Raw genomic sequence first — 26038 nt, forward strand, 5'->3', positions numbered from 1 at the left:
TTGTAAAATTTTTTAATATAAAATAATTTGGAAAGGACACTGATTAAAAGAAAAACTAAAGATGTTACCCAATATCAATTAAATATCAAAATGTGCAATACGTGGTGCCACCAAGTAAATGAAAAACTAAAGATGTTACCCAATAACAATTAAATATCAAAATGTACAATACGTGGTGCCACCAAGTAAATTATGTATCAAATTCAGCATTAAAAATAATACTACATTAGAGATGCTCTTATAGAGCTATATTTATAACTCATCCCATATGCCAAAATATCATATTCCAACTCGTCCATTCCATTATCTATGACTCAAGTAATTGCGTTTTGCTTTAAGTTCCTTTTATCCCTTGTTGCAATGTTGAAGCTTGCTAAAAGCAAATGGACTATTTCGACTAGACGATCTCCAAATCTCCACCTCAACGACCTTGACAATTTTTTCCCTTTAATATAAGACTTTTGAACTTGCAACAGTTTATAAGAAAAATGTTAGCGTCACAAACAATGAATGCAGAAGATAGTGACAAAAAGAGCAACATTGGTATTTTTTTCAATTTATAATGGTCTAGGATCATGGTTACTTTATGTTCTTGTTTTTTGTACAAAAAGTTGAAGACTAAGATTTTTTTAGTTTTTATTTTTATTTTTTTTTTGGGGGGGGGGGAAAACTAGTATTTAATATCATGAACATTGAACACATTGGTGACTGTCTTCTTTCTCCATTATGCCACAATTTCATAATTCATAACTATACGAATTATGATTTTAGTGTAACATAACATATCAATATAGGGAAAATAAATTGATTAAAACAATCTCCCAAGTAGAGTAGTCTCAAGGTAACAACATATATTACAAATCTTGAATGATAACTAATATTTTAGCTGTTCAATTGGCCTTCAAAGACTCTGTACAACTGGAAGTTGTATTATCAAAGACCCCTGTTGCTGCTTGCCTAAACAAATTGTGTATCTGTAAGAAAGAGATACAATTATTAGCTCCTCATTCTTCGTGAAATAATAATAATAAAGAAGCAGTTTTATTTGGCACAAGAAAGTTTTTTTAATGTTTCTAAGCGTTACCTGTTTTAATGAGAGGCCGATCTTCTCCAAATCGCTCAGCTGAAACATGCCAAATTGTATACAACAACTTCAGCACTATTCATTTTGTAAGCAAAAAAATCAAAGACCAAAAAAAAAAAGAAAAAAAAAACCTTACCGATTTTAGTGGGCTTGTTTCTCTCAGCTCCATTATGTATTCTGCAATTTTTACCCCAATCCCCTAAAAAAGTTCAAAAAACATTTTTCAAGTAAGGAAACATATTAGTTTTTAAGGAAATCCAAAAAAAAAAAAAAAGAAAAAAAAAGTAAAAAACTCAATTACAAAATAAGTTATTGTGATCTTCTTGTCGATAATCACTAGGCAGCTTATCTATATACCTTTAACTCCAAGAGTTCCTCCCTGCAAAAATTGTGAAAAACAATTATCAAAATAACTTCTACCCATTGTGAAAGAACTCCGGAAAACACCTACATACACACACACACACACACACACATATGTAATTCAAGAAAAAAAAAAAAACTATACAAGAACTCAGAGAAGCTTTGCAAACGGAGATAACGCATTAACTAATTATATACCTGCTGGCTGCATTTAAGAAATCAATATATTCTTGAACAAGGTAGTTCTGCAAAGCAAAATTTACAGATTAGAATCATGATTTGAATATATTTGAAGGCAAGTTTACATATTTTCAAAACCAACCTTCAAGTTGGAGCTTTGAGCATTAAATTTATCAAGCGGGGTTCCCATTTTTTGAGATCTGTTATTTGCGCAGGTGAGAATAGAAGGCGTTTTCGGAGTCTTTGGCTCAAGAAGGAAAGGATATGGTTGATTTGTGAAGGAGAATTCCTCTGAAGGATATGGTTGATTAATGTTGGTGTTGATGGGGGAAAGAACTTTTCTTAAAGGACTCCTCAATGTGCTTTTCTTCTCACTAATAGGCGATGATCTAACGACATTTGCGGAGCTGTCATCCTGGTTTGATTCCTCACCTGCACAATTTAAATAAAAAAAGTGTCAAATCAGTTTGATCAAATTTCCAAGCAAATATATGTAGTCAAAACTTATGACACATTACAATATGTACTTGATTCCATCACAACAATCTCATCAACCCTTTTGCTCTCCTCTTTGTTATCACAACAATATGTAATTGATTCCTGCAAAAGGAATTCAATAAGTCGAAGTTTTCTTTTCATAAGTTGCATATTCTATGTAGTGGGAAAGTAGCATTAGACAGACTTACTTTAGTTTCATCACTTGATGACACCATTAGATTGTCTCTCACACTTTCTTCTTTCAAAGTTTTTGACCAATAATCCTTCAAAAGTCCAAAAAAAATATATTCAGAAAATTTAGCCTCTTTACATTCATGGAAATGTACTTGATGAAGAGAAGATCTTGAAGGTCAGTAAATCTGCTGAGAAAGCATAGTAAGAATAAACATTCTTAGGAAAGTGATGTACTTACCTGTAGATCTTCGTAATCAAACAGATTTCTAAAAGGTATGGCGACATTCCTGCATACCACAGTAGAGAATTTAGCAAAGTAGGGAGATTGAAAGTTCAACTCATGCAATGGAAAGATGAATTAGTTTTGTGTATACCCGTCTTTCCCGTCTTTCGCATTATAAGCAATGCGATTGGCGGAAACTTTGGCTTTCACTGAACTATTATTGAAATTGGGTTTCATAATAGAGCTATAAGTAGTTGAGCTTTTCCCCACAAAAGAAGAGTTAAGAGCTCCAATCCTCTGGGCACTCTTTGTCTTCCCTTTCGATTCCAACCAAGCTCGCAGTTTTGCTTCCATGTCAACCTTAACCTTTGGGGTCTCTTGCTTATGAGCAGAAGAAATGAAATTTGAAATGTTTCGCGAGCGAGCAGCCAAGCTGACTGTATGAACAGACTGCTGGTATTCTCCTGGATTCTGTCCTCAAAAGAAAATAGATGATATAACAACACATATTTAAAAGTCTGACAAATAGATAGTTCTAAACGTGATCTAGAGAAGAACTTTTTCCTCAGTTCCTTACCAAGCAAGCAACCATCAAAGCGCAGCTCTTTCCTCCAAGAGAATCCTGCAATATACGGGTCAGTTTGCTGTCTCGGTAAGGCACATGACTCTTGTGGTTGTTCAGTGCAAAAATCACATTGGACAATGCAAACAAGGACTGGTTGATCTTGGCACTCTCTTGGAGGCGGATTCCTTCATTGCAGGTTCTCCTATTATCTTCATTGCCTGCTTTCCAAAGAAAAGTAGAATGAAATTACAACTAACAACCAGAAACAAAAAGATTGATATTTTGAAGGACATCATACTACTATAGGGATTTAAAATATGGGGTCTAGAATTTGTTTATTTCTTGTTTACTTTTATTATTTCATAAATAATTACCTGCTAAATCTATGAGGTTCAACTTTCCAAGAAGACCATCCCCAAAATCATCACCACAAGGCGTAGAAACGGAGATCACAAGCACGCCGTGGCTCCTACTGGACACGTCATTGAGGCCCGTGTGTGCGACTTTCCGCCGCTGAACACAACGGGAAAAGACATCGTGAAATTCGGGCATGGAACTTATGGGGACCCGGGACAGTCCACCTAGATGGATCTGCCCATCTTTGTCATCCCACACAGAAATTTCCTTGGCTTTGACTTCTAAAAGGTCATAACATCTCTCCAAATACACTTCGTAGTATGAAATCTCAGCTCTGCTTCCCGTTCTCTCGCACATTGACAAGATTGTGGACATGGCCAGTGGCATTATACCTGGCTGATCATTGGTGCCCTATAACATGAACCATAAGCTGATTTGATTAGTTTCACTAAGAAAAGTCATTATAAAAACTATGAAAAGATAAGGTTACAAGAAAATAATGCAAAAATTTTACAACAACACCAAATCTCACTTTCAACAAACATCTGTTAGGAACCTAATATTTAGAAAATTTTTTAATAGTCTTAATAGTAGTTAGGGAGAGAGAGGAGGAGATTTGTAGAGAGTGTCTAGTGCTGTGCACTATCTTGGAGATCGGGAGTACTCGAAACCGCTTATCTATCTTGTAATTTTCCATTTTTAGTGTTGTTAATGAAGCTCATTTTCGGGTTCCTAACAATGGTATCAGAGCACTGATCCATGGCGCCTAAATCGGCAGATTCGGAGAGGGTGACCAGGAGGCAATCCAAGAGGTGGTGGCGGAGAGCCTGCCACAAATTCGGGGGGAGATGGTTGGGTTGAGAGCAAGTATGGAGGGACTTCACGAACAGATGGGGAAAGTTCAGACGCATATGGTGATTTGCAGGCGGCCCTCCAGCGAATGGAGGCGCTGTTGGTGGCGCAGCCGGTATCGGAAAGGGCCGACGGAGTTCGCGACGGCGAGCGGCAGAATGGAGAACAGCAGCACCGTGAATTTCCGGGCGAAGAGATCGCGGATCGCGACGACCCACGCGGAGTGGAGGAAGATTTCCGGCACGATCGTCGTCGGGGGGCGCCGATTCGCGAAGGCCGAGGTCGCAAGAGGGAGATCGCCGGAGAGACATTGGTCTCATGGAGGAGCGCAAGTTCCATCACGATCTGGGGCTGGGTGGTTTGGATCTGCAGTGCAAAAGCTTGTTCGACGGAGGGAAGAGAGCGGAAGGCAGTCGTGACCATCAGGAGAGGGCGGCAGAGCTTGGTCGGCGACAGGAATAGGAGTGGGAGCCGGAGTTAGAGGAGGAAAGGCTTGCTCTGGGGCTGGGACGACATGGGTACCCTCAGAACAGGGAACCCAGTCCTGATTCAGTTGCGGTTGGGGCTGATTCCGGCCCGGTTTGGACCGGGCCTCGCGATTCCAGTTCGTCTGAGGCTAATTCCAGCAGAATTCGGACTGGGTCACGCGAGTTCAGCCCAATTTGGGAGGATTCCGGCGAAATTAGGGATGAGTCCCAAAATTCCGGCGAAATTAGGGATGGGTCCCGAAATTCCGGCAACCTTAGGTCTGGGTTTTGCGATTCTTATGTGATGGAGATTCCGATGATGTTAGGGTTGGGCCTCAAACTTACAGCAAGATTAGAGCCAATTACAATCAAATATGGATTGGATCTTCAAGTTTTGGCATGACTGGGTTAGGTCTGGACAATCTGAGTTGGATGAGGGAGATTGGGTTTTGCAATCTGATTTGAGAGAGCGAGTTGGGTCTTCTTGATTTGGAGTCAGAACCAATCCAAGGGTTTCGAGTAGGGAGAGGGGAAGGTGGCACGGCACCTGATGGGTGGGTATTTAGAGCTGAACGATACTTTTTGTTTTATAGAATGACGAACAATGAGAAAATCCAAGCTCCTGAAATGGCTATGAAGGGTGATGCTTTGACTTGGTATCAATGGGAGGATGCTCATTGCCCATTCTACAATTGGAATAAATCTCAAAGACTCATCTGCTTAAGCATTCAGACTGTCATCTGATGAGGCCTTACATGAGAGTTTCTTGGTGAAACGTCAAGAGGATACGATGGCTGACTATAGACGACAATTCAAGTTACTTGTCAAACCTGGGAAAGAGATTTCAAATTCGATTTTAGAAAGAGTTCTCATTACAAAATTGAAAGTCGATAAAGAGCAAGTGGTAGGTAGTTCAAGTAAGTTGCTTCCAGCTCAAACAACCGATGTTTCAGATCAATTGGATGTTCAAAGAGTCTTGACTAGGAAGAATTTTGATGGCAAGGCATTGAAAATGAAGTTGGTTTTCAATCTGATGCTAGTAATGAAGGGCTTCAAGATATGGGAAATAAGATGTCAATGACATCAAAATTTTTCAAGGATGTTACTTTAGAACTGGAGTTTGCTGTACCAGTGAAAGAAGTCCATTCTTGTATTATAAAAGATGAATTTGATTCTGTTTGCAGCAATTATAGGGCTGTTGACAAAAGAATGGAGAGTGTACACTTGCAGTTGCCTCCATTGTTGATGTTCTGACAAACAACAAGACAGCTTTCTCTAGCGAGGTGGAATATGCACTGCAGCAAGATAACGCTTGTGGGAGGAAGGTTTTTGTTATAAATGAATTGTTTGAGCTGACCAACAAGGTCTTCCATTGCGACAAGGATGATTTTGAGGCTGAGCTTCATGGTTTCGCTGCCCTTAAAGTGGTTCTCAATTTTAGCTCCAAACAAAAGTGTGAAGTTGAAAAGATAAAATTAACAAGAACATTTGAAGCAAGTTCTATACGAATCATTCCGGTCGATGTTCTAAGATCCAACCTCATCAAGATTGGAAGGAAGTGGAGTCACACGGTTATGATTACTTAACACCTTGAGGACAAGGTGTTTCTTTAGGGCGGGGTAATGTTAGGAACCTAATATTTAAAAGTCTTTTTTAATAGTCTTAATAGTAGTATAAATAGGAGGTTTAGTTGTTAAGGAGAGGGATGAGGAGATTTGTAGATAGTGTCTAATGCTGTGCACTATCTTGGAGATTTGAGGTCTTCGAAACCGCTTATCTATCCTGTAATTTTCTACTTTTAGTGCTGTTAATGAAACTCAGATTTTCAGGTTCCTAATAACATCACACAAATGGGTTCTTCTAGATTTTTTTAGTTGTCTAAGAAAAGGATTCTTAAATTGTACAATACATTCTTGCTAGTAACTATTTATGAGAAAATTTGACTTTTCGAAGAAAAGACATCAAACAAACCTCAAAATCTTTTATGCTACAAGAAAACAATGTGAAAATTTAGCTAAGAACTCAAAATTTTCACTACGCGGCATCACTCGAGGCTTTCAAATTTTTTGGTCTGCTGAAAAAAAGAAAAAAAAAAGAATCTCTTGGATAAAGTAAGCACGCTAAGAGAGGTTTTTCAGCAAGTTCTAGTGTAACAGACACACACACACACACACAAATGGTTCTATATTTTGTTCATATGGTAATTGTAACTTCAGTCTTGCCCATTGCTAGAATTTCCACTAAATTGAGGTTTTTTTTCCCTCTAAAATTGGAAAATAATTATAATCTTGGGTTTCTGTTTTGATTCTCTAATACATCATACATCTTATGAGAAAAACACACAATTTTCAGCTTTTTTCCACTTTCATTCTAAGGATACAACTTATTAGGCCCAAAAATTCAACAGAATTTTTTTTTTTTTTTTAAAAAGTATAATTATAAACCTGCATGGTGTAAGTCTTTCCGCTACCAGTAGCCCCATAAGCGAAAACAGTCCCATTACAGCCATGAAATATCCCAGGAATCAAAGGCCTCACTTCTCTCTCAAAGATCTTGTTAATATTCTTGTCTTCTTGCCCGAAAAACGAGTCCAATTGGTAACACTCATTTCGGCTACACCCACAAAAGAATTGTTATTCAGAAAATTTAAGACCAACAAAAAAAATGATCACAAATGAAAGACCAACCTTGTTTCTTTATCTTTGAGATAAACCGCGACTTCCTCTTCTTCTTCTTGGTCGAGAACGGAAACGCATGGCATCTGTTCTCCGCTGGTGGCCTCGTGCGGAAGAAAGGGCCGGACTCTCACTATGACTCTGACTTTGGATTTTGCAAATGAAGAAGAAGAAGGCTTTTTTTCCATCTGGGGTGTGGTTGGAATGTCCATGAACGCCATTGATTGAGATCCAATGAAACGACGAGAGAGAGAGAGAGAGAGGAGAGAGAAAGGGGAGTTATTGGATGATTGATTGAAAGAGAAGGATTTGGGAAATGGGATTTTGGTGAGAGAGCCAGAATGTTTCTGTTTTTTCTTGGTTTTCTGGAAGAAAGAAAAAAAGTTTCGAACTTTAATTAAATTCGACCGTTGGACGATCACCAGGATGGCCAACTTTTTCTTTTTCTTTTTTTTTTTCTTTGAATCTTCTGAATTAGGCCTTTTAAGTTTGAAATCCAGCCTCGCCCGACCGTTGAGCACTTTGGACTTATGGGCCCAACAAACGACGTAAAAAAAAAGAGAAATAGTAAAAAATAGGTCAATATAAAAAGTTTAAGAAAGTATATAGGTCAATTTTTAGTTATAAAAATTAATAGGTCATAACTTGTCAAGTTATGGTTCATAGCCAGACAAGTTATTGATAATTATGGACAATAACTTGTCAAGTTATGATTCATAACCAGACAAGTTATGGACGAAAGCAGTAATTTAGCCTATTTATTAACTTATGTAAACTATCGGCCTATTAATTTTAATTCATCTCAAGTCTTGGCCTATTTTCCTCTTTCTCCCTAAAAAAAACACGAAAAAATAAAGAAATTATCTAGGGAAAAAGAGGGAAATAAGTCAAGATTTGAGATGAATTAAAATTAATAGGCCGATAGTTTACATAAGTTAATAAATAGGCCAAATTATTATTTTCGTCTATAACTTGTCTGGTTATGAACCATAACTTAACAAGTTATTGTCCATAATTGTCTATAACTTGTCTGGTTATGAACCATAGCTTGACAAGTTTGTCCATAACTTATCTGGTTATGAACCATAACTTGACAAGTTATGACCTATTAATTTTTATAACTAAAAATTGACCTATATACTTTCTTAAACTTTTCATATTGGCATATTTTCTACTATTTCCCAATTATCTATAAGTTTGGACCTTTAATCTTACTCTAAATAAATATTTTTTTATTAGTGTAATTATTTAATTAAAAAAGTTATAAATTAAAAGTAAAAAATAAAATTTAGATTCATACATTTTTAAGAAGTATTTATCAAAATTACTTAAAAAACATGTATGTTTATCAGGATATTTATAATTTATTTATTTATTTTCTAGTGTAGTTTTTTTTTAAAAAAAACCTTTTTACGAGCTCTTTATATTTCTCTATTGCGATTTAAATGTTTTAGGTTTTTTTTAGCTCTGAATATTTTTCTAATTGCGATTTTGGAAAGGTTTTAGTTAGGTTTTGGTGGCGAGAGAATATTTTTTGAAAACTCAATACTAGCATAAATTATTTCGGTTAAAGGGTATCTTTACAATTTAGATAAAATACAAAGAGTCTTAATGTAAAAAGTTAATTATTTATTAAGCATTTTTTACCGTAAGGCCAAAGAAACCCACTGGTGGAGCACTGTCTTTTTTACTGTTAGATTAATTTTTTAACTGTCAGATCTGTAGTAGGAGCAATTATGTGTAACACGCTGTAAATTTTAATACGAACTTGCACAAATCTAATCATCCAATGGTTAAAAAAATACAAATTCCATCCGTGGTTTTTGTTTTTTAGGTTTGATGCGCCGATTTATTATACCAATTAAGTTCGAATCTAAGGGTGCGTTTGGTATATGGATCCAGAATCATGATTCTGGATCCTAGTTCAGAATCAGTATTTGTTTACAGTGATTATGAATCATGATTTATAATTAATGTTTGGTTTGGATGATTCTGAATCATGATTTAGAATCTGATGTGATGTTTTAAACTAGCTCAAATCATGAGTCTAACCCTTAATTCTGAATCATGGTTTCAGAATCATGATTTGAAGCTAAAATCATGAATTATAGTTATGATTCTAAAATCATAATTAGTATCACTCTGATTTAAATTCTCGTACCAAACGAACCCTAAGAAGCCCCACTTCTTCCTTCCTTGCGTTGTTGTTTTTGGTCCAAATAAAAAAATAAATAAATCAATAGTCGTGAAAAAGGTGCAAACTGTTGAAGCTAAGAAGATGATGAGAAGCCCGATCAAAGACTTCGACTCTCATCCTGAAGAAGACAAGCGTGAGATAATCAGGTACTTTATACGTAATATATATATACATATGTATGTATATAAACGTATATATATATATATATAATATTGATTTGGACTTAATTATGTTGCTAAAATTGTTTTTGTCAAAAGGGTATGGCCAATTTTGTTGTTTCTTTGGCTTAGCCGAGAAATCTTGATGCAATTTCGTTACTTGCACTGAAGCCGGTGAATATGAATCATTCATAAATGTAGTGCTTAGGATTTAGTTATGTTATTCTTTCAATTGTATTTGTGCAAAGGGATATTGCCCAAAAAAAGTTTCGGTAATATCCTAAAGGTGTGTTTGGTTACAGTGGGAGAATAGTAATGTGAATGGGAATAAAATAAAAAAGAAAGTTGATTCATTTATTTAGTTATAATTTTAAAAATTCTCTGAAATAAAACATAAATATTTTCATGTTAACAAACTTACCCTTATGCTATATATAACACTAATATTTTATCTATCAATATAATATATAAAATGTAATATAATATAATAAAAGTATTATTATTATAATATATTATATAATTATGATATATAATATAGCAATATTATTAAAATTGTTAATATAATTATAGTATTATAATATATAAAATGTAATATAATATAATAAAAGTATTATTATTATAATATATTATATAATTATGATATATAATATAGCAATATTATTAAAATTGTTAATATAATTATAGTATTATAATATATAAAATGTAATATAATATAATAAAAGTATTATTATTATAATATATTATATAATTATGATATATAATATAGCAATATTATTAAAATTGTTAATATAATTATAGTATTATAATATATAAAATGTAATATAATATAATAAAAGTATTATTATTATAATATATTATATAATTATGATATATAATATAGCAATATTATTAAAATTGTTAATATAATTATAGTATTATAATATATAAAATGTAATATAATATAATAAAAGTATTATTATTATAATATATTATATAATAATAATTATATTATATTATATTATAAGATATAACTACTATATAATATATTTTAATTATATTATAATATTGAAGGGTAATTATGGAAAAAAAATAAAAAATAAAAGAACTTAGAATGGTCATTCCTCACATATGAGGAAGGAATAATGATTCACCCAAAATGGGTGAATGACCATTTCTTTTGAATGATCATTCCTTTCTTATAAATCCAACCAAACATCAAATTAGAATTTCATTCCATTCTATTTCATTTCTTTCCATCCAACCAAACACACCATAAGTTTGGACATATACCCATTTTCAAAAAGTTGCAATATTAATAGAGAATTTTTGTTTAAAAAAAATCAGTTTTACCCCAAGTTTTGATTTTTTTTTTTAATATGACATTTGTTTCATAGTTAGAATCACAATTAAAACCTTTTTACTCAAAAAATGCATAAGTACGCTCATCTTTCCTAACAAAACGAAAAAAAGTATACTTCAATTTTAAAACCTCAAAGAAACTAAAAATCAAGTATACTAATATGTAAACTTATAATGTTGGCAACTGTAATTAAATTTTTTACAGTGGTAGTTCATTAGAAAGAAAAATAAAATAGATAAAAGGGAGGTATATATATAGAGAGAGAGTAAAATTACATTATAGTTTTAAATTAAATTTTTAATTTCATAATACTTAAAAAATAAAAAAGTATTAATTAAGAATAAGAAATAAAAATTTAGACTCTATGGGTGCATTTAGAACTCGTTCCAAAATGATTTTATTTTTTATATGAAAATGGAAATGAAAATGTTTTCAATCTCAGACAAAAATTATTTTTAAAAATGCATTTGGTAGTTTTATCAAGAAATTATTTTCAGTATAAAAAAATCTATTAATATCTCTCTCTGTGCTCGAGAGAGGAGAAAACGGAAACAAAAATGAAAAACGACTAAAATTTATTTTTTATTTCTCTCATCTTTTATACTAAACTAAAAAATTATTTTCATTTTAATTTTTTATCTTTAATTGTGTCAAATACTATTTCTCTCTGATTTTTATTTTTTCTTTCACAAAAAAACGTGAAAAATAAAAACAAAACAACTCCAGACACCATCTATGGTAAGTTCTCCTAAGCAAATGCTCTTGTAGACTTGTATAGAGTTCTTGCAGCTAGGAAATCCGGCCCCAACGGTTGGTCAATTTGGGCTTATTGGCCCAACAAACAAACAAATAAAAACGTGTGTAAAAGAGAGGCGCGTGTGTGTTTATCAGGATTTTTTTTTATTTTCTTTGGGTCTTTAGTTAGGGTTTAAGGAGCTCGTCTCTTTCCTTGCTTGGGTTGTTGTTTGCGTCCTGGTCAAAAATAAACAAAAGTTGTGATAATTGTTGACGCGAAGAAGATGGACAAGAGCATGCTAGCAGACTTGGACTCTCTTCCTGAAGAAGACAAGCTTCGAATGTCCACAATGATTGATCAGCTTCAGATTCGCGACAGGTACTTTATATATATTATTATGTGTATAAGTATATATATACATATGTAATATGTATTGGTTAGGACTTAATTATGCAATTCAAATTGTTTTTGTCAAAAGGGTATGTCCATTTTCTTGTTTCTTTGACTTAACTGAGAAATTCTTATGCAATTTCGTTACTTGCAGTGGAGCCTGTAAATATGTTATTTCAATTTTGTTTGAGCAAAAGGGTATGCCCAATTTTGCTGTTACATATTGGATTGATAATTTCCGACTGACAACTTTTACATGAGGAAAGACCTGTCAAAATTGAAGGGCATAATTGGAATAATCAGATGGTTAACTTGTTGTGTCCATAAGGAATATTGGAGGATTGAATATGAATCAAGCAGTTTAAATCTAATAAATTAGTTTATTATTAAAAAAAAATGAAGAAGTGATTTCACAACATGGTATAGTAGCTGTAGCCATTTTCTTATTTTCACTTCAATTCTGAACTTTGCTGCTGATTTTCGACTAAGTATTTATTTGTTGCGGGTGATTAGTGATTAAAAAGAGTCGGAGTTGTTGTTCTAAACTTCTATGCTCTGCTTATCCATTAAAAACCAAATTGTTTGCAGCTTGAGGATGTATAATCCTTAGTGTTCTTTTGGTTCACGCGTTCAAATCAATGATTCTGATTCATTGGTGGGGATTTTGTGAGAAAACCATTGGTGGGAAATTTTTGAATTTAAATTCCTTATAAGAGGAAAACACTGTAGCAGAATTAGAATCACGAGTTTAAATACGTTTGTCAAACGGGCCCTTAACGGTTTTTTTTTTTTTTTTTTCCTTTGCAGCTTGAGGATGTACAATTCCTTAGTTGAGAGGTGTTTTACAGACTGCGTAGACACCTATCAACGAAAATCGCTGACCAAGCAAGAGGAGACTTGCGTGCACCGGTGCGCCGAGAAGTTCCTCAAGCACTCCATGCATGTCGGCATGAGATTCGCTGAGCTCAACCAAGGAGCAGCTACATCAGATTAAGATATTGCTACATAATTTTTTTGGTAGTGAAGATATGAACATTATGTTCATCTTAATTTTAAGGCCCTTTATTTTAAGGGATAGTTTGTGACTTTCTTTTTCCTTGTACTTTCATGAAATTTTTGCAATTATGTGAACATCAATATTCATTGAGTTTGAACATTTTGATATTTGTTTCTAGTTTCCTTAGTTGAAAAGAAGCAATAAGGTCATCCCAGAATCTTGCTCATTGAAGAACTAGTTGATAGTTACTATAGTTTTTTGATCTGTGAATTACAAATATTTGTGCTTCTAATGTCTAGATTATTTGTCCCCTTGATGATGCTGACTTCTCTTCTTCTTGACATCTGGACTTAAATGGCATGTTTCTTGGGCTTTAATTGGAAAGCGATGAAAAATGAGAGCATGGATATAGGACTTTTCTCTTTCTGTGTTTGGTACGGATTTCTGGCTTCAAACTTCTCAAGGAATATGGAGGATTTTGGGATCTCTCAATCTATCCATTTCCTTCCCTAATTTCTCGTACCAGACAAGAGGCACTATATGGTAAGAGGGAAAGAAAATTGGAAGGAAGGATATATATATATATATATAACTAACTTAGGTTGAGTAAATGTAGAGGAATAGAAAGATCTTTGGAGTAGAAGCCAATTAGTAACCAATTTTCCGACTGAAACGGACGGAGAAAGGACGGGAGTCCGAATTCCCCTGGGTTGGGTCAGCAAGGGAAAAACCACGAAGCTGAGGAAACTCTCAGAGCAAATTCTTGATAATCAAATACTGGATAGTAAATGGTCCTCATCTGAATGACAAAACCAGCCTTATAAGGCCACAAAGTAAACGACAAAACCGATAGCAAATAGCAAGGCCAAACGACAGCTAGTGTTGTCAATCCGAGTAATAACACGATGATACGACTTGAAATCCACACGAAGTTAGTGGGTTTAGGTTTACTATAAATTGGTTTAGATAATAATCGGGTTGACACGATTAATAAATGGGTTGGGTTAGAGTTGACCTCCTAACACAAAATGACACGATTAATTATATGTCATTTGCAATATAATAATATGTGATGTAACATAAAAGTTTATATGACTTATTAAATATAAATAATGTGAATTTTAATATTTATAGGTAAAATTCATTTATTTTTCTTAAAAAAATGATAAATTGACTAATAAATATGTTAAATTTATCTTGACCGTGTTAAATAAGTCATTATTATATTAGTTATTTATTTAATATATTAATTTAAACAGGTTATACAGATTGACACGATTAATACGATTAATAAATGGATCATGTTTGGATTGACATTTTTGACACGTTTAATAAACATGTCATATTTGAATACGATAAATAAATGGGTTGACACAAACACGACCCATTAACACAAATTGTCACCCTTAACTACAGCTAACATAAGCCAGTAAAAGATAGAATAAACGACAAGTAACGTAAGTAAATATAATGGGAGGAAACGATGATGAGCTGCTACATCAATCTTTCTCATATTGTGTTTGGTATAGTTTCAATTCGTCAATTTTGAGGTTTCGTTTATTTCATCGATTTGAGTTTAGAATTCGAGTTTTGCTACAGTAAATAGCTCTCAAAAACAGTCACATCTAACTTTTTTGGTACATAAAAAACTCACATAAAATCACATATCAACTTAAATTAAAAACTCGAATCAACAAACTAAACATACCCTAAAATAATCAAAATTAGCATCTCCGAAAGATTTTGTATCTATGATACTCATCCATTTCATTCCCTTCTCTAATCCCTCATATCAAACAACAACAACTTAAAATCTATTCACCAATTTTCTATTTTGGATACCGCTCGCACTTTTCTTTTCTGCAAACAAGGCCTTAGAATGGCAATGACCATTGACCACTATGAAGTATGAAGCCAACCCACTTGCTGTGGAGATGTGGTCCAGAGTTAAAAGTAGTTGAGAAGATGGTTGAAAGAGAATAATTTTGAATACTATTTGTGATGAAGACGTCATTCTTAAAAGAGACCTTTTTAAGAAAATGGGACCAGTCTAGTTATAGGACTTAATTCGTGATTCTAATTTTATTCTCTCACGAAAATGAATAAAAAAGTTTTCGTCAATAAAGTTCTCTCACAAATTTAAATTTATAATTAAAATTATTGACTTAAATGCGTAAATTAAACAAGTTCTAAAGGCTTATATTTTGAGTACTTGAGTTAAAAAATACATTTATACAAGAAAATATTATAATAAAAAGATTGAATTTGAATTTTTGTGAGAAAAAAACACCTTAGCAAAAGTTTGAAATATGATTAGAATTGTGAAAAGAACATGCCCTAATAGCATCTCTAATGCAGTGCTATAATTAATGTGTCAATTACAAATTTTACATTTAAGTGCAAAAAGTATTCTCTAATACAATGCTATTTGTGCCAAATTTCTCCTATGTTATATTTTGTGGTAAATTTCTTACTAAGTATAGCATATAAAAAATTTAGCATTTAATTGCTATCAGTTAAAATGTTTACTTTTTCATGTAATTATTGCAACTTTTACATTTTCTAATTATTTTAAAAATAAAAGTTTAACTCTACAACTTTTATAGCTTAATGATTATGGAAAAAAAATAACTTTAAGACCATCTCTAATGTAAATGCTAATATCAATTGTATATTTAAGATAAAAAACTATGATATGGTATGTTATTTTCATTTTTACTCTAATGAATAATGCTTTTTGAAATGGTAAATATACTTTTCATCAAAAACTATTAATTACATGAAAAAAGTAAACATTTCAACCAATAGTAATCAAATGTCAAATTTTTCATATACTATACTTAATGGAAAATTTGCCACAACATATAGCATTGCATTAGAGAGTGTTTTTTACACTCAAATGTTAAATTTACAATTAATACACTAATTATAACATTACATTAGAAATGCTCTAACATTTCAAATAGTATTATGCATTACAATAAAAATGAAAAATAACCTACTATATTATATTTTTTTAATGTTAAATATACAAATAACATTAACATTTGTATAAGTGCAAGTATATGTGAGCTGAGACCTGTTTCTATAGAAGAAGCTGCTAATTTTGTTTCTATAGAAGAAGCTGCTAATTGTTGGCCCAAGCGCTTACACCTCGTGAAGATACTTCTCAAGTAGTCATCTTTTTCCAACATGATTGAACTTGGTGACCTCATTAAATTTACTTTCCATCAAAGAAAAAGGAGAAGTAAAGAGTGATTCTCTTTCTGATTTATAATATATTTACTTATAAAATTAATAATAAAGATTTAGTATACCTAATACAATATCAGGAATGAGGAAAGAGAATATCAATCCTCACACCCCTTTAGTGTTATTCATTGTCAAAGAAAGTGAATTTTGAATTTACTTATCTATCATTAATAAATTACTGTACATTTAATGATTATTTAATTATATAAAAGAACATTTTAGTAATTATATTCATAACATTACTATTCTTAATTTTAATAAACATAAAAAAGAGAATATAATTATTTTTCATTATACCATCTAATAGTCAAGTAAATACATAAAAGAGAATGAATGATCATTAATCCTATTACTTTACTTTTTTTTTCTAATCTCATTATATTTTTTCATCATATTCTTTTACGGTTTGATAAACGCGTAGTTAGTTGATAAAAATTTTCTTTTCTAATCTTCATTGCCAATATTCTAAGAAAGAAAAAAAGTAAATGCTCTTGTATTTCCAATAATACACAGTTGACCTTTGTTTTCACCTAAGGTTAGCAGTCAGATTTTGTATCTTTATTCTTTATATATATAAAAGAAGGATTTTCTAGTTTTTCACGATTAATATTTTTACTGAAATAATAATGATTCAACTCAGTTAACTCAATGTCAATTACCATAACAGTATAACAATTAATTTAGGTTGTTTGATTAATACAAAGACATAAACATTAATACCACAGAAATTATGCAACTATGACACGGAAATGAAAACATTGGTCTATTTGCTTTATGCTCCATGTGATTTTGTGAAAATAAAAAGGAAAAAGTTGTTCTTTTGCAACAAAACTCAGAATAAGTTTGAACTCGAGTTATAACTTTATTCAAGTTTATGTTCTTTTATAAAATTTGAGTTTTAATTCGAGTTTTAATTCGATTTTGGACTCGAGTTTGGGGCTAAACTCGAGTTCAAGTTTTCCCTTTAACTCGAACTCAAGTTAATGAACAGTATTTTTTTTATTATTAAAAATGCCATAATTTTTTCATTTTAATTCTAATTGAGATGATTTTTTTTCTGTGCATTCACAACGAAAAGACGAATAAAACTCCATCCATATACCCTATTAAAATTTTTCATTACCATTGAGTTTTTATTAAAATACTATTTAAATATAAATTTAAGTTTTGACTCACCCAAACACAAACTCAAAAAGATTATCAATTCAAATTATAACTTAAATGTGCACATCCAAACACAAACTCAAGTTACAACTTCAACTCAAATTATAACTCAAACTCAACTCAAGATCATCACTCAAGTCACCCTAACTCAAAAATACAAAAGAACAACCCCAATTTGTAACTCGAGAACCGTTAACACAGGCATATGAACGTTTAATTTGTTATGTAACATTATTAATAATCACATTGAGATTACAATAAAAATTATAACACATAACATGAGAATGAAAACCGTCATGTTAGCCGTGTTTGGAATTGATCTCATTTTTTTTACGTTTTTCGAGAAAGAAAAAATAAAAACGTTTCTAAAACAATGTTTGGCGCAATAAAGACAAAAAAGGAAATGAAAACGATTTTTTAGTTTAGTGTAAAATGAGAGAAAAATGAAAAATAACTTTTAGTCATTTTTCATTTTTTGTTTTCGTTTTCTCCTCTCTCGAGCATAGAGAGAGAAAGAGATACATAAATGATTTTTTTATATTAAAAATAATCTCTTAATAAAATAACACATTTTTAAAAATAATTTTTATCTAAAATTAAAAATATTTTTATTTTTATTTTCATATAAAAAATAAAATTATTTTAAAATAAGCTCTAAGCGCTTTGTTATTTTTACCACAATCTTTCTGCCCTAGTAAATGAGCCTTGCTAGTAAAACTTTTTTTTTTTTTTTTGTGTTCCAATCTAACGAACGGTAGAGATTAAATGCTAAAAAAAGACCAAGTTCAATCCGACCGTTGACCATCAATGATCTGACGTAACAGCCCACGTCAATTTCCCTAAACCGCCCTTCAATCAGTTGAGACGTAGCTTTCTCTCTCCACAACCCAAGCTCCGCTTAAACCTCGACTACCTCTTCCCAATCCAACGGTCTAGAAAAGCCCGCGAATCCTTTCCCGTATCCGATGGCCCCAAACCAGTTCGATATTTAACGCTGGTGGGCTTCACTCCTCAGGCCCCAAATAAGAGTGCCGTTTGAGGTTTCAAACTTTTGTCCTCTTGACTTTAACGGCACACGCGAAAACGTTAACGGCCGTTAACCCATAGGGTTTCTTTAAGTGTCGCAAAACCAGAATTCCATTCGGTAACGGTAAAAATTAACGGAGACGTCGGTGCTCAAAAATATATTCGTTATCTATAAAAATTGATTTTTTATTTGTTTCTTTCTTCTCTCTCTTTCTCTCTCCTCGTTTCAACGGGCGAGGATTTTTCGAAAAGAAACAGCTCTTCCTTCTTCTCCTTCATCTTCTTCTTCTTCAATGTCTTCTCAGAGATTTTTCGTGTTTAGGGCTTGAATTTTAGGGATGAGTTCCAGTTCGGTTCCCGCCAATTCGTCACCCGACGAGGTTTGTCGGTTTGTCTTTTACTTTCTGAAAGAAAGAAAGGAGAAAATTTTGAGAATTTTGATTGTTCGGAATCGGTTTAGTTTCTTCCGTGATTGTTTTCCTGGTTTTGGATCTCTTCAATTCCCTGAGTAGCTATGAATTATGTAGTTTCGATTGAGTTCTGGTGTGTTTCTCGATCATAACCCTATAATTCTAAGTTTCTTTGGTGCGATTTTTTGCTTGTTTTTGTCGATCTGATATCCGATTCTGAGATTTGGAATTTTTGGAGAAATTCCGGTTTCTTTTGGAAGGGGTCATGTTCTCTCTCTCTCTCTCTCTCTCTCTCTCTCTCTCTCTCTCTCTCTCTCTCTCCTTAATTATTATTATTAAATTTTTCTGGATTTTTTCAATTGTTTTTTTGCTGATTGGGATTTTGGGTTTTGGATTTGAGTGTAGAAGGAGGTGATGGGTGGGGTGAAATTAGAGGAGTGTTGTCTTGAGAACAAGCAATCGACGGCGGCATCGAGTTCCTCCGTATCTGAAGGCAGTGGCAGTGTTTTTCTCAAGTCCCCCGGAATATGTAGCCCAGCCTCAATGTCACCGACTCATCGGTACTATCAGTTAAAGTCCATTTTCTAATAAAATTCAGCTAGTTTTGTAACTGCTCTTTGCTTTGTAAATGCGGAATTTTTCATTCAATACAGATTATGCAGTGATTTTGGTTTTGGCATTCGATTTTATGTGAGCCCATATACTGTAAACTGATGAGATAGTTGAATTTTCAACTTGGAAAATCCTATCTCTGTATATAACATTATTATTCTGGTGGTGAGTTCAATTTATGTAATTGTAATTTGATTTTTCAGGAGGACGAGTGGCCCCATTAGGAGAGCGAAGGGTGGTTGGACTCCGCACGAGGTTAGTATTACTTTTTGTACTTTTTCTTCAGTCATATGAATTTGGTAGGATCACTTCCCTTATATATGCCTGTGTTTTAGCTGGCTCATTGAAAGACTAGGCTTATTGAAAGGAAAGTTCCATCCTTATAATTTCTTTTCCTTTTGGTATTCTTTCATACTTGGAAAAGTCACGGATAGAATGATTATGCAACATGCATTACATTAACCAGTATTTATTTTTTATGTTCCCTTCTACCCTGCCTATTTGCCAGTTGTTTTCTCTTATTCAGCAAACTCAATAGTATGACTTTTTAAATTAGTAATTTCTTTTGCAATTTGTCACAGGATGAAACATTAAGGAGCGCTGTTGCAGCTTATAAGGGGAAGAGTTGGAAAAAAATAGGTTTGCCTTTTCTCTTTAATTTCTAGCGTCCGCTGATATTCCATGGTCGTGTACTGGTGCTTTGGGCGATAATAAGTTTGTTAAGATAGTGAAAACGAAAACATTGAGGACTACTTAATTAAATGAGGTATATCAAATAAAAAAAAAAACACTAAAAATGATTGGGAACAGAACAATCTAACTTTGTGGAAACCGACTACTCTATCAAAGCTAAAACTTTAAAAGAAGCGCATCATTCATCACAAAAGGAGGAATTGGGAAGTTGTATACTTGTGTGTATCCAAACAATGTGCAGACACCTGAAGGATGATATTGTGAAAGTAGAGAGCTGTGGTGGGATTGTTAGTTTTTAATATAGGATTGAAAAGAAGAAAAATATGTATGCTGTTCTGTTAAATGACTCCATTGCCGTGATTTGTTGGATACCATATAGTTAACAAACAGCCTGAGATTTTGGCATGTAAAGATTTCGGTTTTCTTCAACTGCATTATTGTTCACGAAGAAACTGAAAATATTTATCATGCTCTAATAGATGCATAATCTTAGCTTTTTCTCACATTGTAGCATTTTTCTGACATGTCTATCACCTTGTTTTGTTGTAGTAATATTGTGCTTGCACTAAACTGATATTTGGATATTTTTTGCAGCCGAGTTTTTTCCTGATAGATCAGAAGTACAATGTCTACATAGATGGCAGAAAGTTCTTAATCCTGATCTTGTCAAGGGTCCTTGGACCCAAGAGGTTGCTACTCGGTGTCCTCCTTTTTGTGTTTTCTATCTATTCATGTAATTTTTTATGTGATTCAAGCATTTGAAGTTTGTGCTGTTTTTCTGATTATAGGAGGATGACAAAATCATTGAACTTGTATTAAAATATGGGGCAACAAAGTGGTCACTAATAGCTAAATCTCTGCCTGGTCGCATAGGGAAACAATGCCGAGAGAGGTAACCTTTGGAACTGTTTGGTTCCTTATAAGAAGCAAAGATTACTTAAAACTTTTTATCTCTTTGATTTCTTCATGAAGAGCACCCACCAACAACCCCAACCCCCCTCCCCACCAAAAAAAAAAAAAAAGGCTATGTAATTTTTTTGTGAAGAAAACTTATTGAATGACCATAAAATCCATCTTCCTAATGCATTCAGGTGGCACAATCATTTGAACCCAGACATTAGAAAGGATGCATGGACATTAAACGAGGAATTAGCGCTTATGAATGCACATCGAATACATGGGAACAAGTGGGCTGAAATTGCTAAGGTTTTACCGGGAAGGTACTTTGTGTTTGTTTTGTGATTCTTACAAAACACATTCGGGTTCTAAATTAAGATATTATCTTCATTTGCATGCAAACGAGTCAATGTTGGGATTAACAGTTCAGAGTTCTGATTTTTTTTAATTAAAAAAAAAAGATTATATACTTGAGAGGATCTGCAGATGATAAAGCCGAGAACTTTAGATATTGCAAGAATTTTTCATTGAAGTCCGCTTAAATAGCCATACAAATATGAACAAAGTTTAGAATTTTGAATTTAAAGTTGTCTATTATCGATTAGGATGTGTTTTATCTTGAGTATTAAGTTATGAATTAGGAATGAGGATAATTTATCTTGAGTCCTTGCTCTTGTCTTATATCCTCTATTCCTTTTAATCGGTTTTATATCTATCCCTCAACGTTTCTACTTCTCTTCTTGCTTCTGTCTCCTATATGCTGATCCTACTCCATCATCATTTGAATTCCTTGAATATTTACTATGTGCCAAAAAAAAAAAAAAAGATGAAAAAGATGTTTGACTAAGATGATCAGTTTTCTTGGTAGAATTTAGAAGTTGCAAAATATATTTTCTTTAGGTGACTATCCTAAATTGCCTGTTGGAGTTTAGCAATAAAGGTAGTGATAATTATAAGAGTGGTTGTCTGAATTTATTATTGAAGATTAGAATATGACTGGTATCACGTACTAATTTATAATTCACATGATAATCTTAATCTCATTCTTCTATTTGACATAATACCCTGTCTACAGGACCGACAACGCAATAAAAAATCATTGGAATAGTTCCTTGAAGAAAAAGTTGGATTTCTATTTGGCTACTGGAAATCTTCCACCTGTCAATAAGAGCAATCCCCAAAATGGTCAAAAAGATACAAATAAAACTGCTGCAACTAAAAGCCCACTTGTTTGTTCAAATAAAGAACTGGATTCTTCTGTCCATACAACGGGTACCACTGTCATGTATAAAATAGATGAAGATCGAAAGCACCAGTTAGAATCTCCTGGCCCACCTAGTAATTTGGATGGTTCATCAAGTGTTCTTCCAAACGAGTCTGCTGATTCTGAAGCTGAGCAATCAAAGCCAGGACCATCAAATATGGATCCTAGCTCATCAAATTCAGATGCGGTGTTAAAGTTTGAGACCTATGCGATCAGCAAAGAGCATAGGATTGAGAATTGTGTAATGAACTGTGAGCCAAAGTCTCTAAATTGTGGCATTGATAATGGTGGGTTTGACGCCAAAACAAATGAAGACAAAGTTGCTCGAACACCTTTGCCGTATCAAGCTTGGACACATGGTTGTTTGTACTATGAACCACCACAGTTAGAAGGTTGTACTCCTCTAGATTCTAGTCCATTTTCGTCACCTGTTAGTTTCTTCACTCCTCCTTGCGTGAAGGGAAATGGTTTGAGTTTGCCAAGTCCTGAATCTGTTTTGAAAATGGCTGCCATGAGCTTTCCCAATACTCCTTCCATCTTACGGAAGAGAAAGAGTAAAGCACAAACACCTTCGCTTCCTAATAAAATTCAGAAAGTAGATGAAGAATCAGATCGAAACTTGCTTAGTGCTTCTTCGGAACAGGACAGTTTGGAAATGCCTGAAAATCGGGATGGAAGTTTGTGCGAGAGTCCCACTCGTCATGGTACTAATTCCATTGCTCCTAATGGTAAGGCTTTCAATGCATCTCCTCCATACCGCTTAAGATCCAAACGAACTGCTATGTTCAAATCCGTGGAGAAACAACTTGAGTTCGCATTTGACAAAGAGCGCGAGGGAAATATCAAGTCTACAGAATTATCTGCAATGGCGAGTTCGCCTGTTGCTGAAGATTGCTCACATGCAACGAAGTTGGGAGTAAGCTAGGACTTGCATGGTAAGTTTTAATTTTTGTTCGGGTAGTTCTCATGCACAATAGGTTACTTAGAATGACAATTTTTGAAAGCTGCTAAGCCTATAAGTAGTCATAAATACTCTATCGATGCAATTTTGCATGGTCGTTCGTGATGTTTCCGATTCTGTTTCTGCTTGTGACATTGCAGCGGCGCAGTGGCACAACGAGGCTGAAGATTGGTTCTCATCAAGCTTTCACAACAATTTGCTTCTGAATTGGTGGCTGAAGCACCAATTCTTCAAAGCTATTTTGAAAGTGGCTGATTAGATGCTTAATTTAATTGGTTTTCGAATTCCACAAATCAATGGTTCTTGCAGATACACCGACGTGTTTTTAGTCACACGGGGTGATTATTCCCCTAATACCAACATGACAAAAAGTTCAATGGCAGTTAGGCTTCTGTCTTTTGTAGGATAGGTTCAAATTTATTGTGAAAATATGACTTGTACAGGAAGAAACCCCGCCGAAGAGAGGAGCAATGATGCTTGGAAATCTCCAAATGAAAGCTTAGCTCCTCATAATACTGCGTTCAACTTTAATAATTTTCAATGTCTGACCAATATTTTACAGGTAGAAGTAGAACTTCTTTGTAGCAGTAAGCAGTATACATAACTTTATTGCCCAGGTACCTCTGTATTTTAAAATAATTCAGAGTCTTGCTCTCCTTGGTGCATACTAATTTTCTTCTTCTCTGTCGGTATTTACGAGTTTTTTCTTTCCGTCTTTTGGATGTAAACACACTAGGTATTGAATTCCAATTCAAACTTTCAAATTATATCCTATTGGGCAAAAATATTAAGACACAAATATTACACTACGTAATTTCACTTATGTTGAAGTTTAATAACATAAGAGTTTATTATTTTTAAGTTTGATTCACTCAAAATTATAAGAAATCTTGACAAATACCCTTTAAAGATGTAGGGTTTTGATTTTTATCTCTTACCCTTGATTAATTCCTTTTTTAGCCAAATAATTATATTAACAAAAGTGTAATAATTAAGAGTAAAAAATAAAAATTTAGACCAATGCATAACCTCTTAATTACAATTTTTGGTATAAGAGAACATCTTTTGATTCCAATAAAAATGATAAAATTTTATTTGTATATATTTTTTAAAAATTTGGGTTGATTTGGAATTTGTGGTTGAGCTCGATAAATTTGACCGAGTTGTTTACATACCTCATCGAGATTCCTTTGTATAAAGTTTTCCTTTATTTAAGATTTGGCTGATTTTACATTCAAAGTTTGTATGAAATTTTGTTTAGAATTTTTGTTGGTAAAATTTTGCCTAAATTTTGGTCTAAAGTATCCATAAAATCTTCTTTTAAATTGTTTGATTTGCTTGTTATTCAAATATGTCCCTTTTCATGTCCCTCTTCCTCTTTAATAAGATTATGTTACGTCAATTAAAATATTTTAACTGTCATAAATTTTTAATTAACGTGATATAAAATTTTAATTGATGTGACACAATATTACTATAGTGATGGAAAATGAGACACGAATGCCACCAAACTAAATTGGTTATTTTACGTCAAATACAAACCAAACTAACTATATAGGGTGGTTTGTAGATTTTCAATCCAGTTTTTCTTGGATTGATGCACACCCTTTGCTACATCCGAAATTTTAACTGATGGAGAGATATTTTTGCTTTTAACGAAAAAAAAAATGTAATGGTTTGACTTACTTAAGAGATGTGATTAGTAACTTTTTTTTTTATTTTTTTATCTGGGGATGCTCTTAAAATAATAATTTGATTAACGAATGCTTCTGTAATTTAAGGGTTTTTTTTTTTTTATCTGGGGATGCTCTTAAAATAATAATTTGATTAACGAATGCTTCTGTAATTTAAGGGGGGGAAAAAAATGTGGCAGTGCAATTCTCCCACTAACAATAATTTCTACTAACAATAATTTCTAAGGGGTCGTTCGTTTACTCTAACCTAGTTTCTATTTTTTAGCGATATCCATTAAGGTTGCACTATTGCACCTCAAACTATTCGTTTTTTATATATCATAGATCGCCCAAACTTTAAATTCTAGTAAAATATATCATAAATTTTAAAATTAATAGCAATTAAAATCAAAGAGATGGTGACACTATTAAATTGACATTTTAAAACATGAGTTTTATATGACACAATTTGAAAAATGACTACATTTACTCTTTTTTTATACAAATTTTTATTTTAAACAGTTAATTTAATAAACATTCGTTACTTATTAGACTTCAATCGGTACTGATTCAAAATTCAGTGTAATTTATTAAAATTAAAAATTCAAGATTTATTAAAAAAAATGAATAATTTGTGATGCAACAATACAATTTACTCTTTCAAAAATTGAAATACGTCAGCTTTAGATTGTCTCTCTAGTGACTGCCAACAAAAACTGAAAGTAATTTTGTTCCATAAACAAAAGCATCGCAACAATCTCTAAAAGCAAGAAAAACAAAAAACAAAAAATAAAAAATAAAACATCATAAAATTCCTTTCATCACTCTTTC

At 32.9% G+C, this 26038-nt stretch overlaps 3 protein-coding genes across 5 annotated transcripts; 2 read left to right on the plus strand and 1 right to left on the minus strand.

Moving 5' to 3' along the window:
- Positions 1 to 781: 781 nt before the first annotated feature.
- LOC21404145 (kinesin-like protein KIN-10B) lies at positions 782 to 7786 on the minus strand. Of its 2 annotated transcripts, none has more exons than XM_010113159.2 (14): positions 7451 to 7786; positions 7208 to 7376; positions 3462 to 3855; positions 3100 to 3305; positions 2674 to 2993; positions 2538 to 2586; positions 2314 to 2388; positions 2155 to 2227; positions 1770 to 2059; positions 1646 to 1692; positions 1442 to 1463; positions 1221 to 1283; positions 1085 to 1123; positions 782 to 974 (listed from the first exon to the last, which is right to left on the minus strand). In XM_010113159.2, the coding sequence occupies exons 1-14, from the start codon at positions 7657 to 7659 to the stop codon at positions 891 to 893; spliced, it is 2040 nt and encodes a 679-aa protein (XP_010111461.2). In that variant the 5' UTR covers positions 7660 to 7786; the 3' UTR covers positions 782 to 890. The 2 variants fall into 2 exon arrangements, with proteins under 2 accessions (XP_010111461.2, XP_024031255.1); XM_024175487.1 differs by having other exon boundaries at positions 2146 to 2227.
- A 4242-nt stretch (positions 7787 to 12028) lies between these two features.
- On the plus strand, positions 12029 to 13433 carry LOC21404147 (mitochondrial import inner membrane translocase subunit Tim9). The gene is made up of 2 exons (XM_010113161.2): positions 12029 to 12246; positions 13066 to 13433. The coding sequence occupies exons 1-2, from the start codon at positions 12152 to 12154 to the stop codon at positions 13250 to 13252; spliced, it is 282 nt and encodes a 93-aa protein (XP_010111463.1). The 5' UTR covers positions 12029 to 12151; the 3' UTR covers positions 13253 to 13433.
- Positions 13434 to 18922: 5489 nt separating this feature from the next.
- LOC21404148 (transcription factor MYB3R-3) lies at positions 18923 to 24319 on the plus strand. 2 transcript variants are annotated; one of them, XM_024175470.1, is made up of 9 exons: positions 18923 to 19077; positions 19513 to 19676; positions 19923 to 19974; positions 20301 to 20358; positions 21007 to 21101; positions 21201 to 21304; positions 21504 to 21632; positions 22385 to 23508; positions 23675 to 24319. In XM_024175470.1, the coding sequence occupies exons 1-8, from the start codon at positions 19036 to 19038 to the stop codon at positions 23496 to 23498; spliced, it is 1758 nt and encodes a 585-aa protein (XP_024031238.1). In that variant the 5' UTR covers positions 18923 to 19035; the 3' UTR covers positions 23499 to 23508; positions 23675 to 24319. The 2 variants fall into 2 exon arrangements, with proteins under 2 accessions (XP_024031238.1, XP_010111464.2); XM_010113162.2 differs by having other exon boundaries at positions 19513 to 19667.
- Positions 24320 to 26038: the final 1719 nt, after the last annotated feature.

The sequence above is a fragment of the Morus notabilis genome, unplaced genomic scaffold (assembly GCF_000414095.1).
Source record: "Morus notabilis unplaced genomic scaffold, ASM41409v2 Scaffold256, whole genome shotgun sequence".
In the NCBI taxonomy this organism is placed as follows: domain Eukaryota; kingdom Viridiplantae; phylum Streptophyta; class Magnoliopsida; order Rosales; family Moraceae; genus Morus; species Morus notabilis.

Bases quoted from the DNA above. Each gene is read 5' to 3' on its own strand.
- LOC21404145 (XM_024175487.1), bottom strand. From the start codon at position 7,659: ATGGCGTTCATGGACATTCCAACCACACCCCAGATGGAAAAAAAGCCT. The intron at 2,389-2,537 runs GTAAGTACATCA...GGACTTTTGAAG, and splicing joins TTGATTACGAAGATCTACAG to GATTATTGGTCAAAAACTTT. The intron at 975-1,084 runs GTAACGCTTAGA...TCTTTCTTACAG, and splicing joins TCGGCCTCTCATTAAAACAG to ATACACAATTTGTTTAGGCA.
- LOC21404148 (XM_024175470.1), top strand. From the start codon at position 19,036: ATGAGTTCCAGTTCGGTTCCCGCCAATTCGTCACCCGACGAG. The intron at 19,677-19,922 runs GTTAAAGTCCAT...TTGATTTTTCAG, and splicing joins CCGACTCATCGGTACTATCA to GAGGACGAGTGGCCCCATTA. The intron at 21,305-21,503 runs GTAACCTTTGGA...TAATGCATTCAG, and splicing joins GGGAAACAATGCCGAGAGAG to GTGGCACAATCATTTGAACC.
- LOC21404147 (XM_010113161.2), top strand. From the start codon at position 12,152: ATGGACAAGAGCATGCTAGCAGACTTGGACTCTCTTCCTGAAGAAGAC. The intron at 12,247-13,065 runs GTACTTTATATA...TTTCCTTTGCAG, and splicing joins CAGCTTCAGATTCGCGACAG to CTTGAGGATGTACAATTCCT.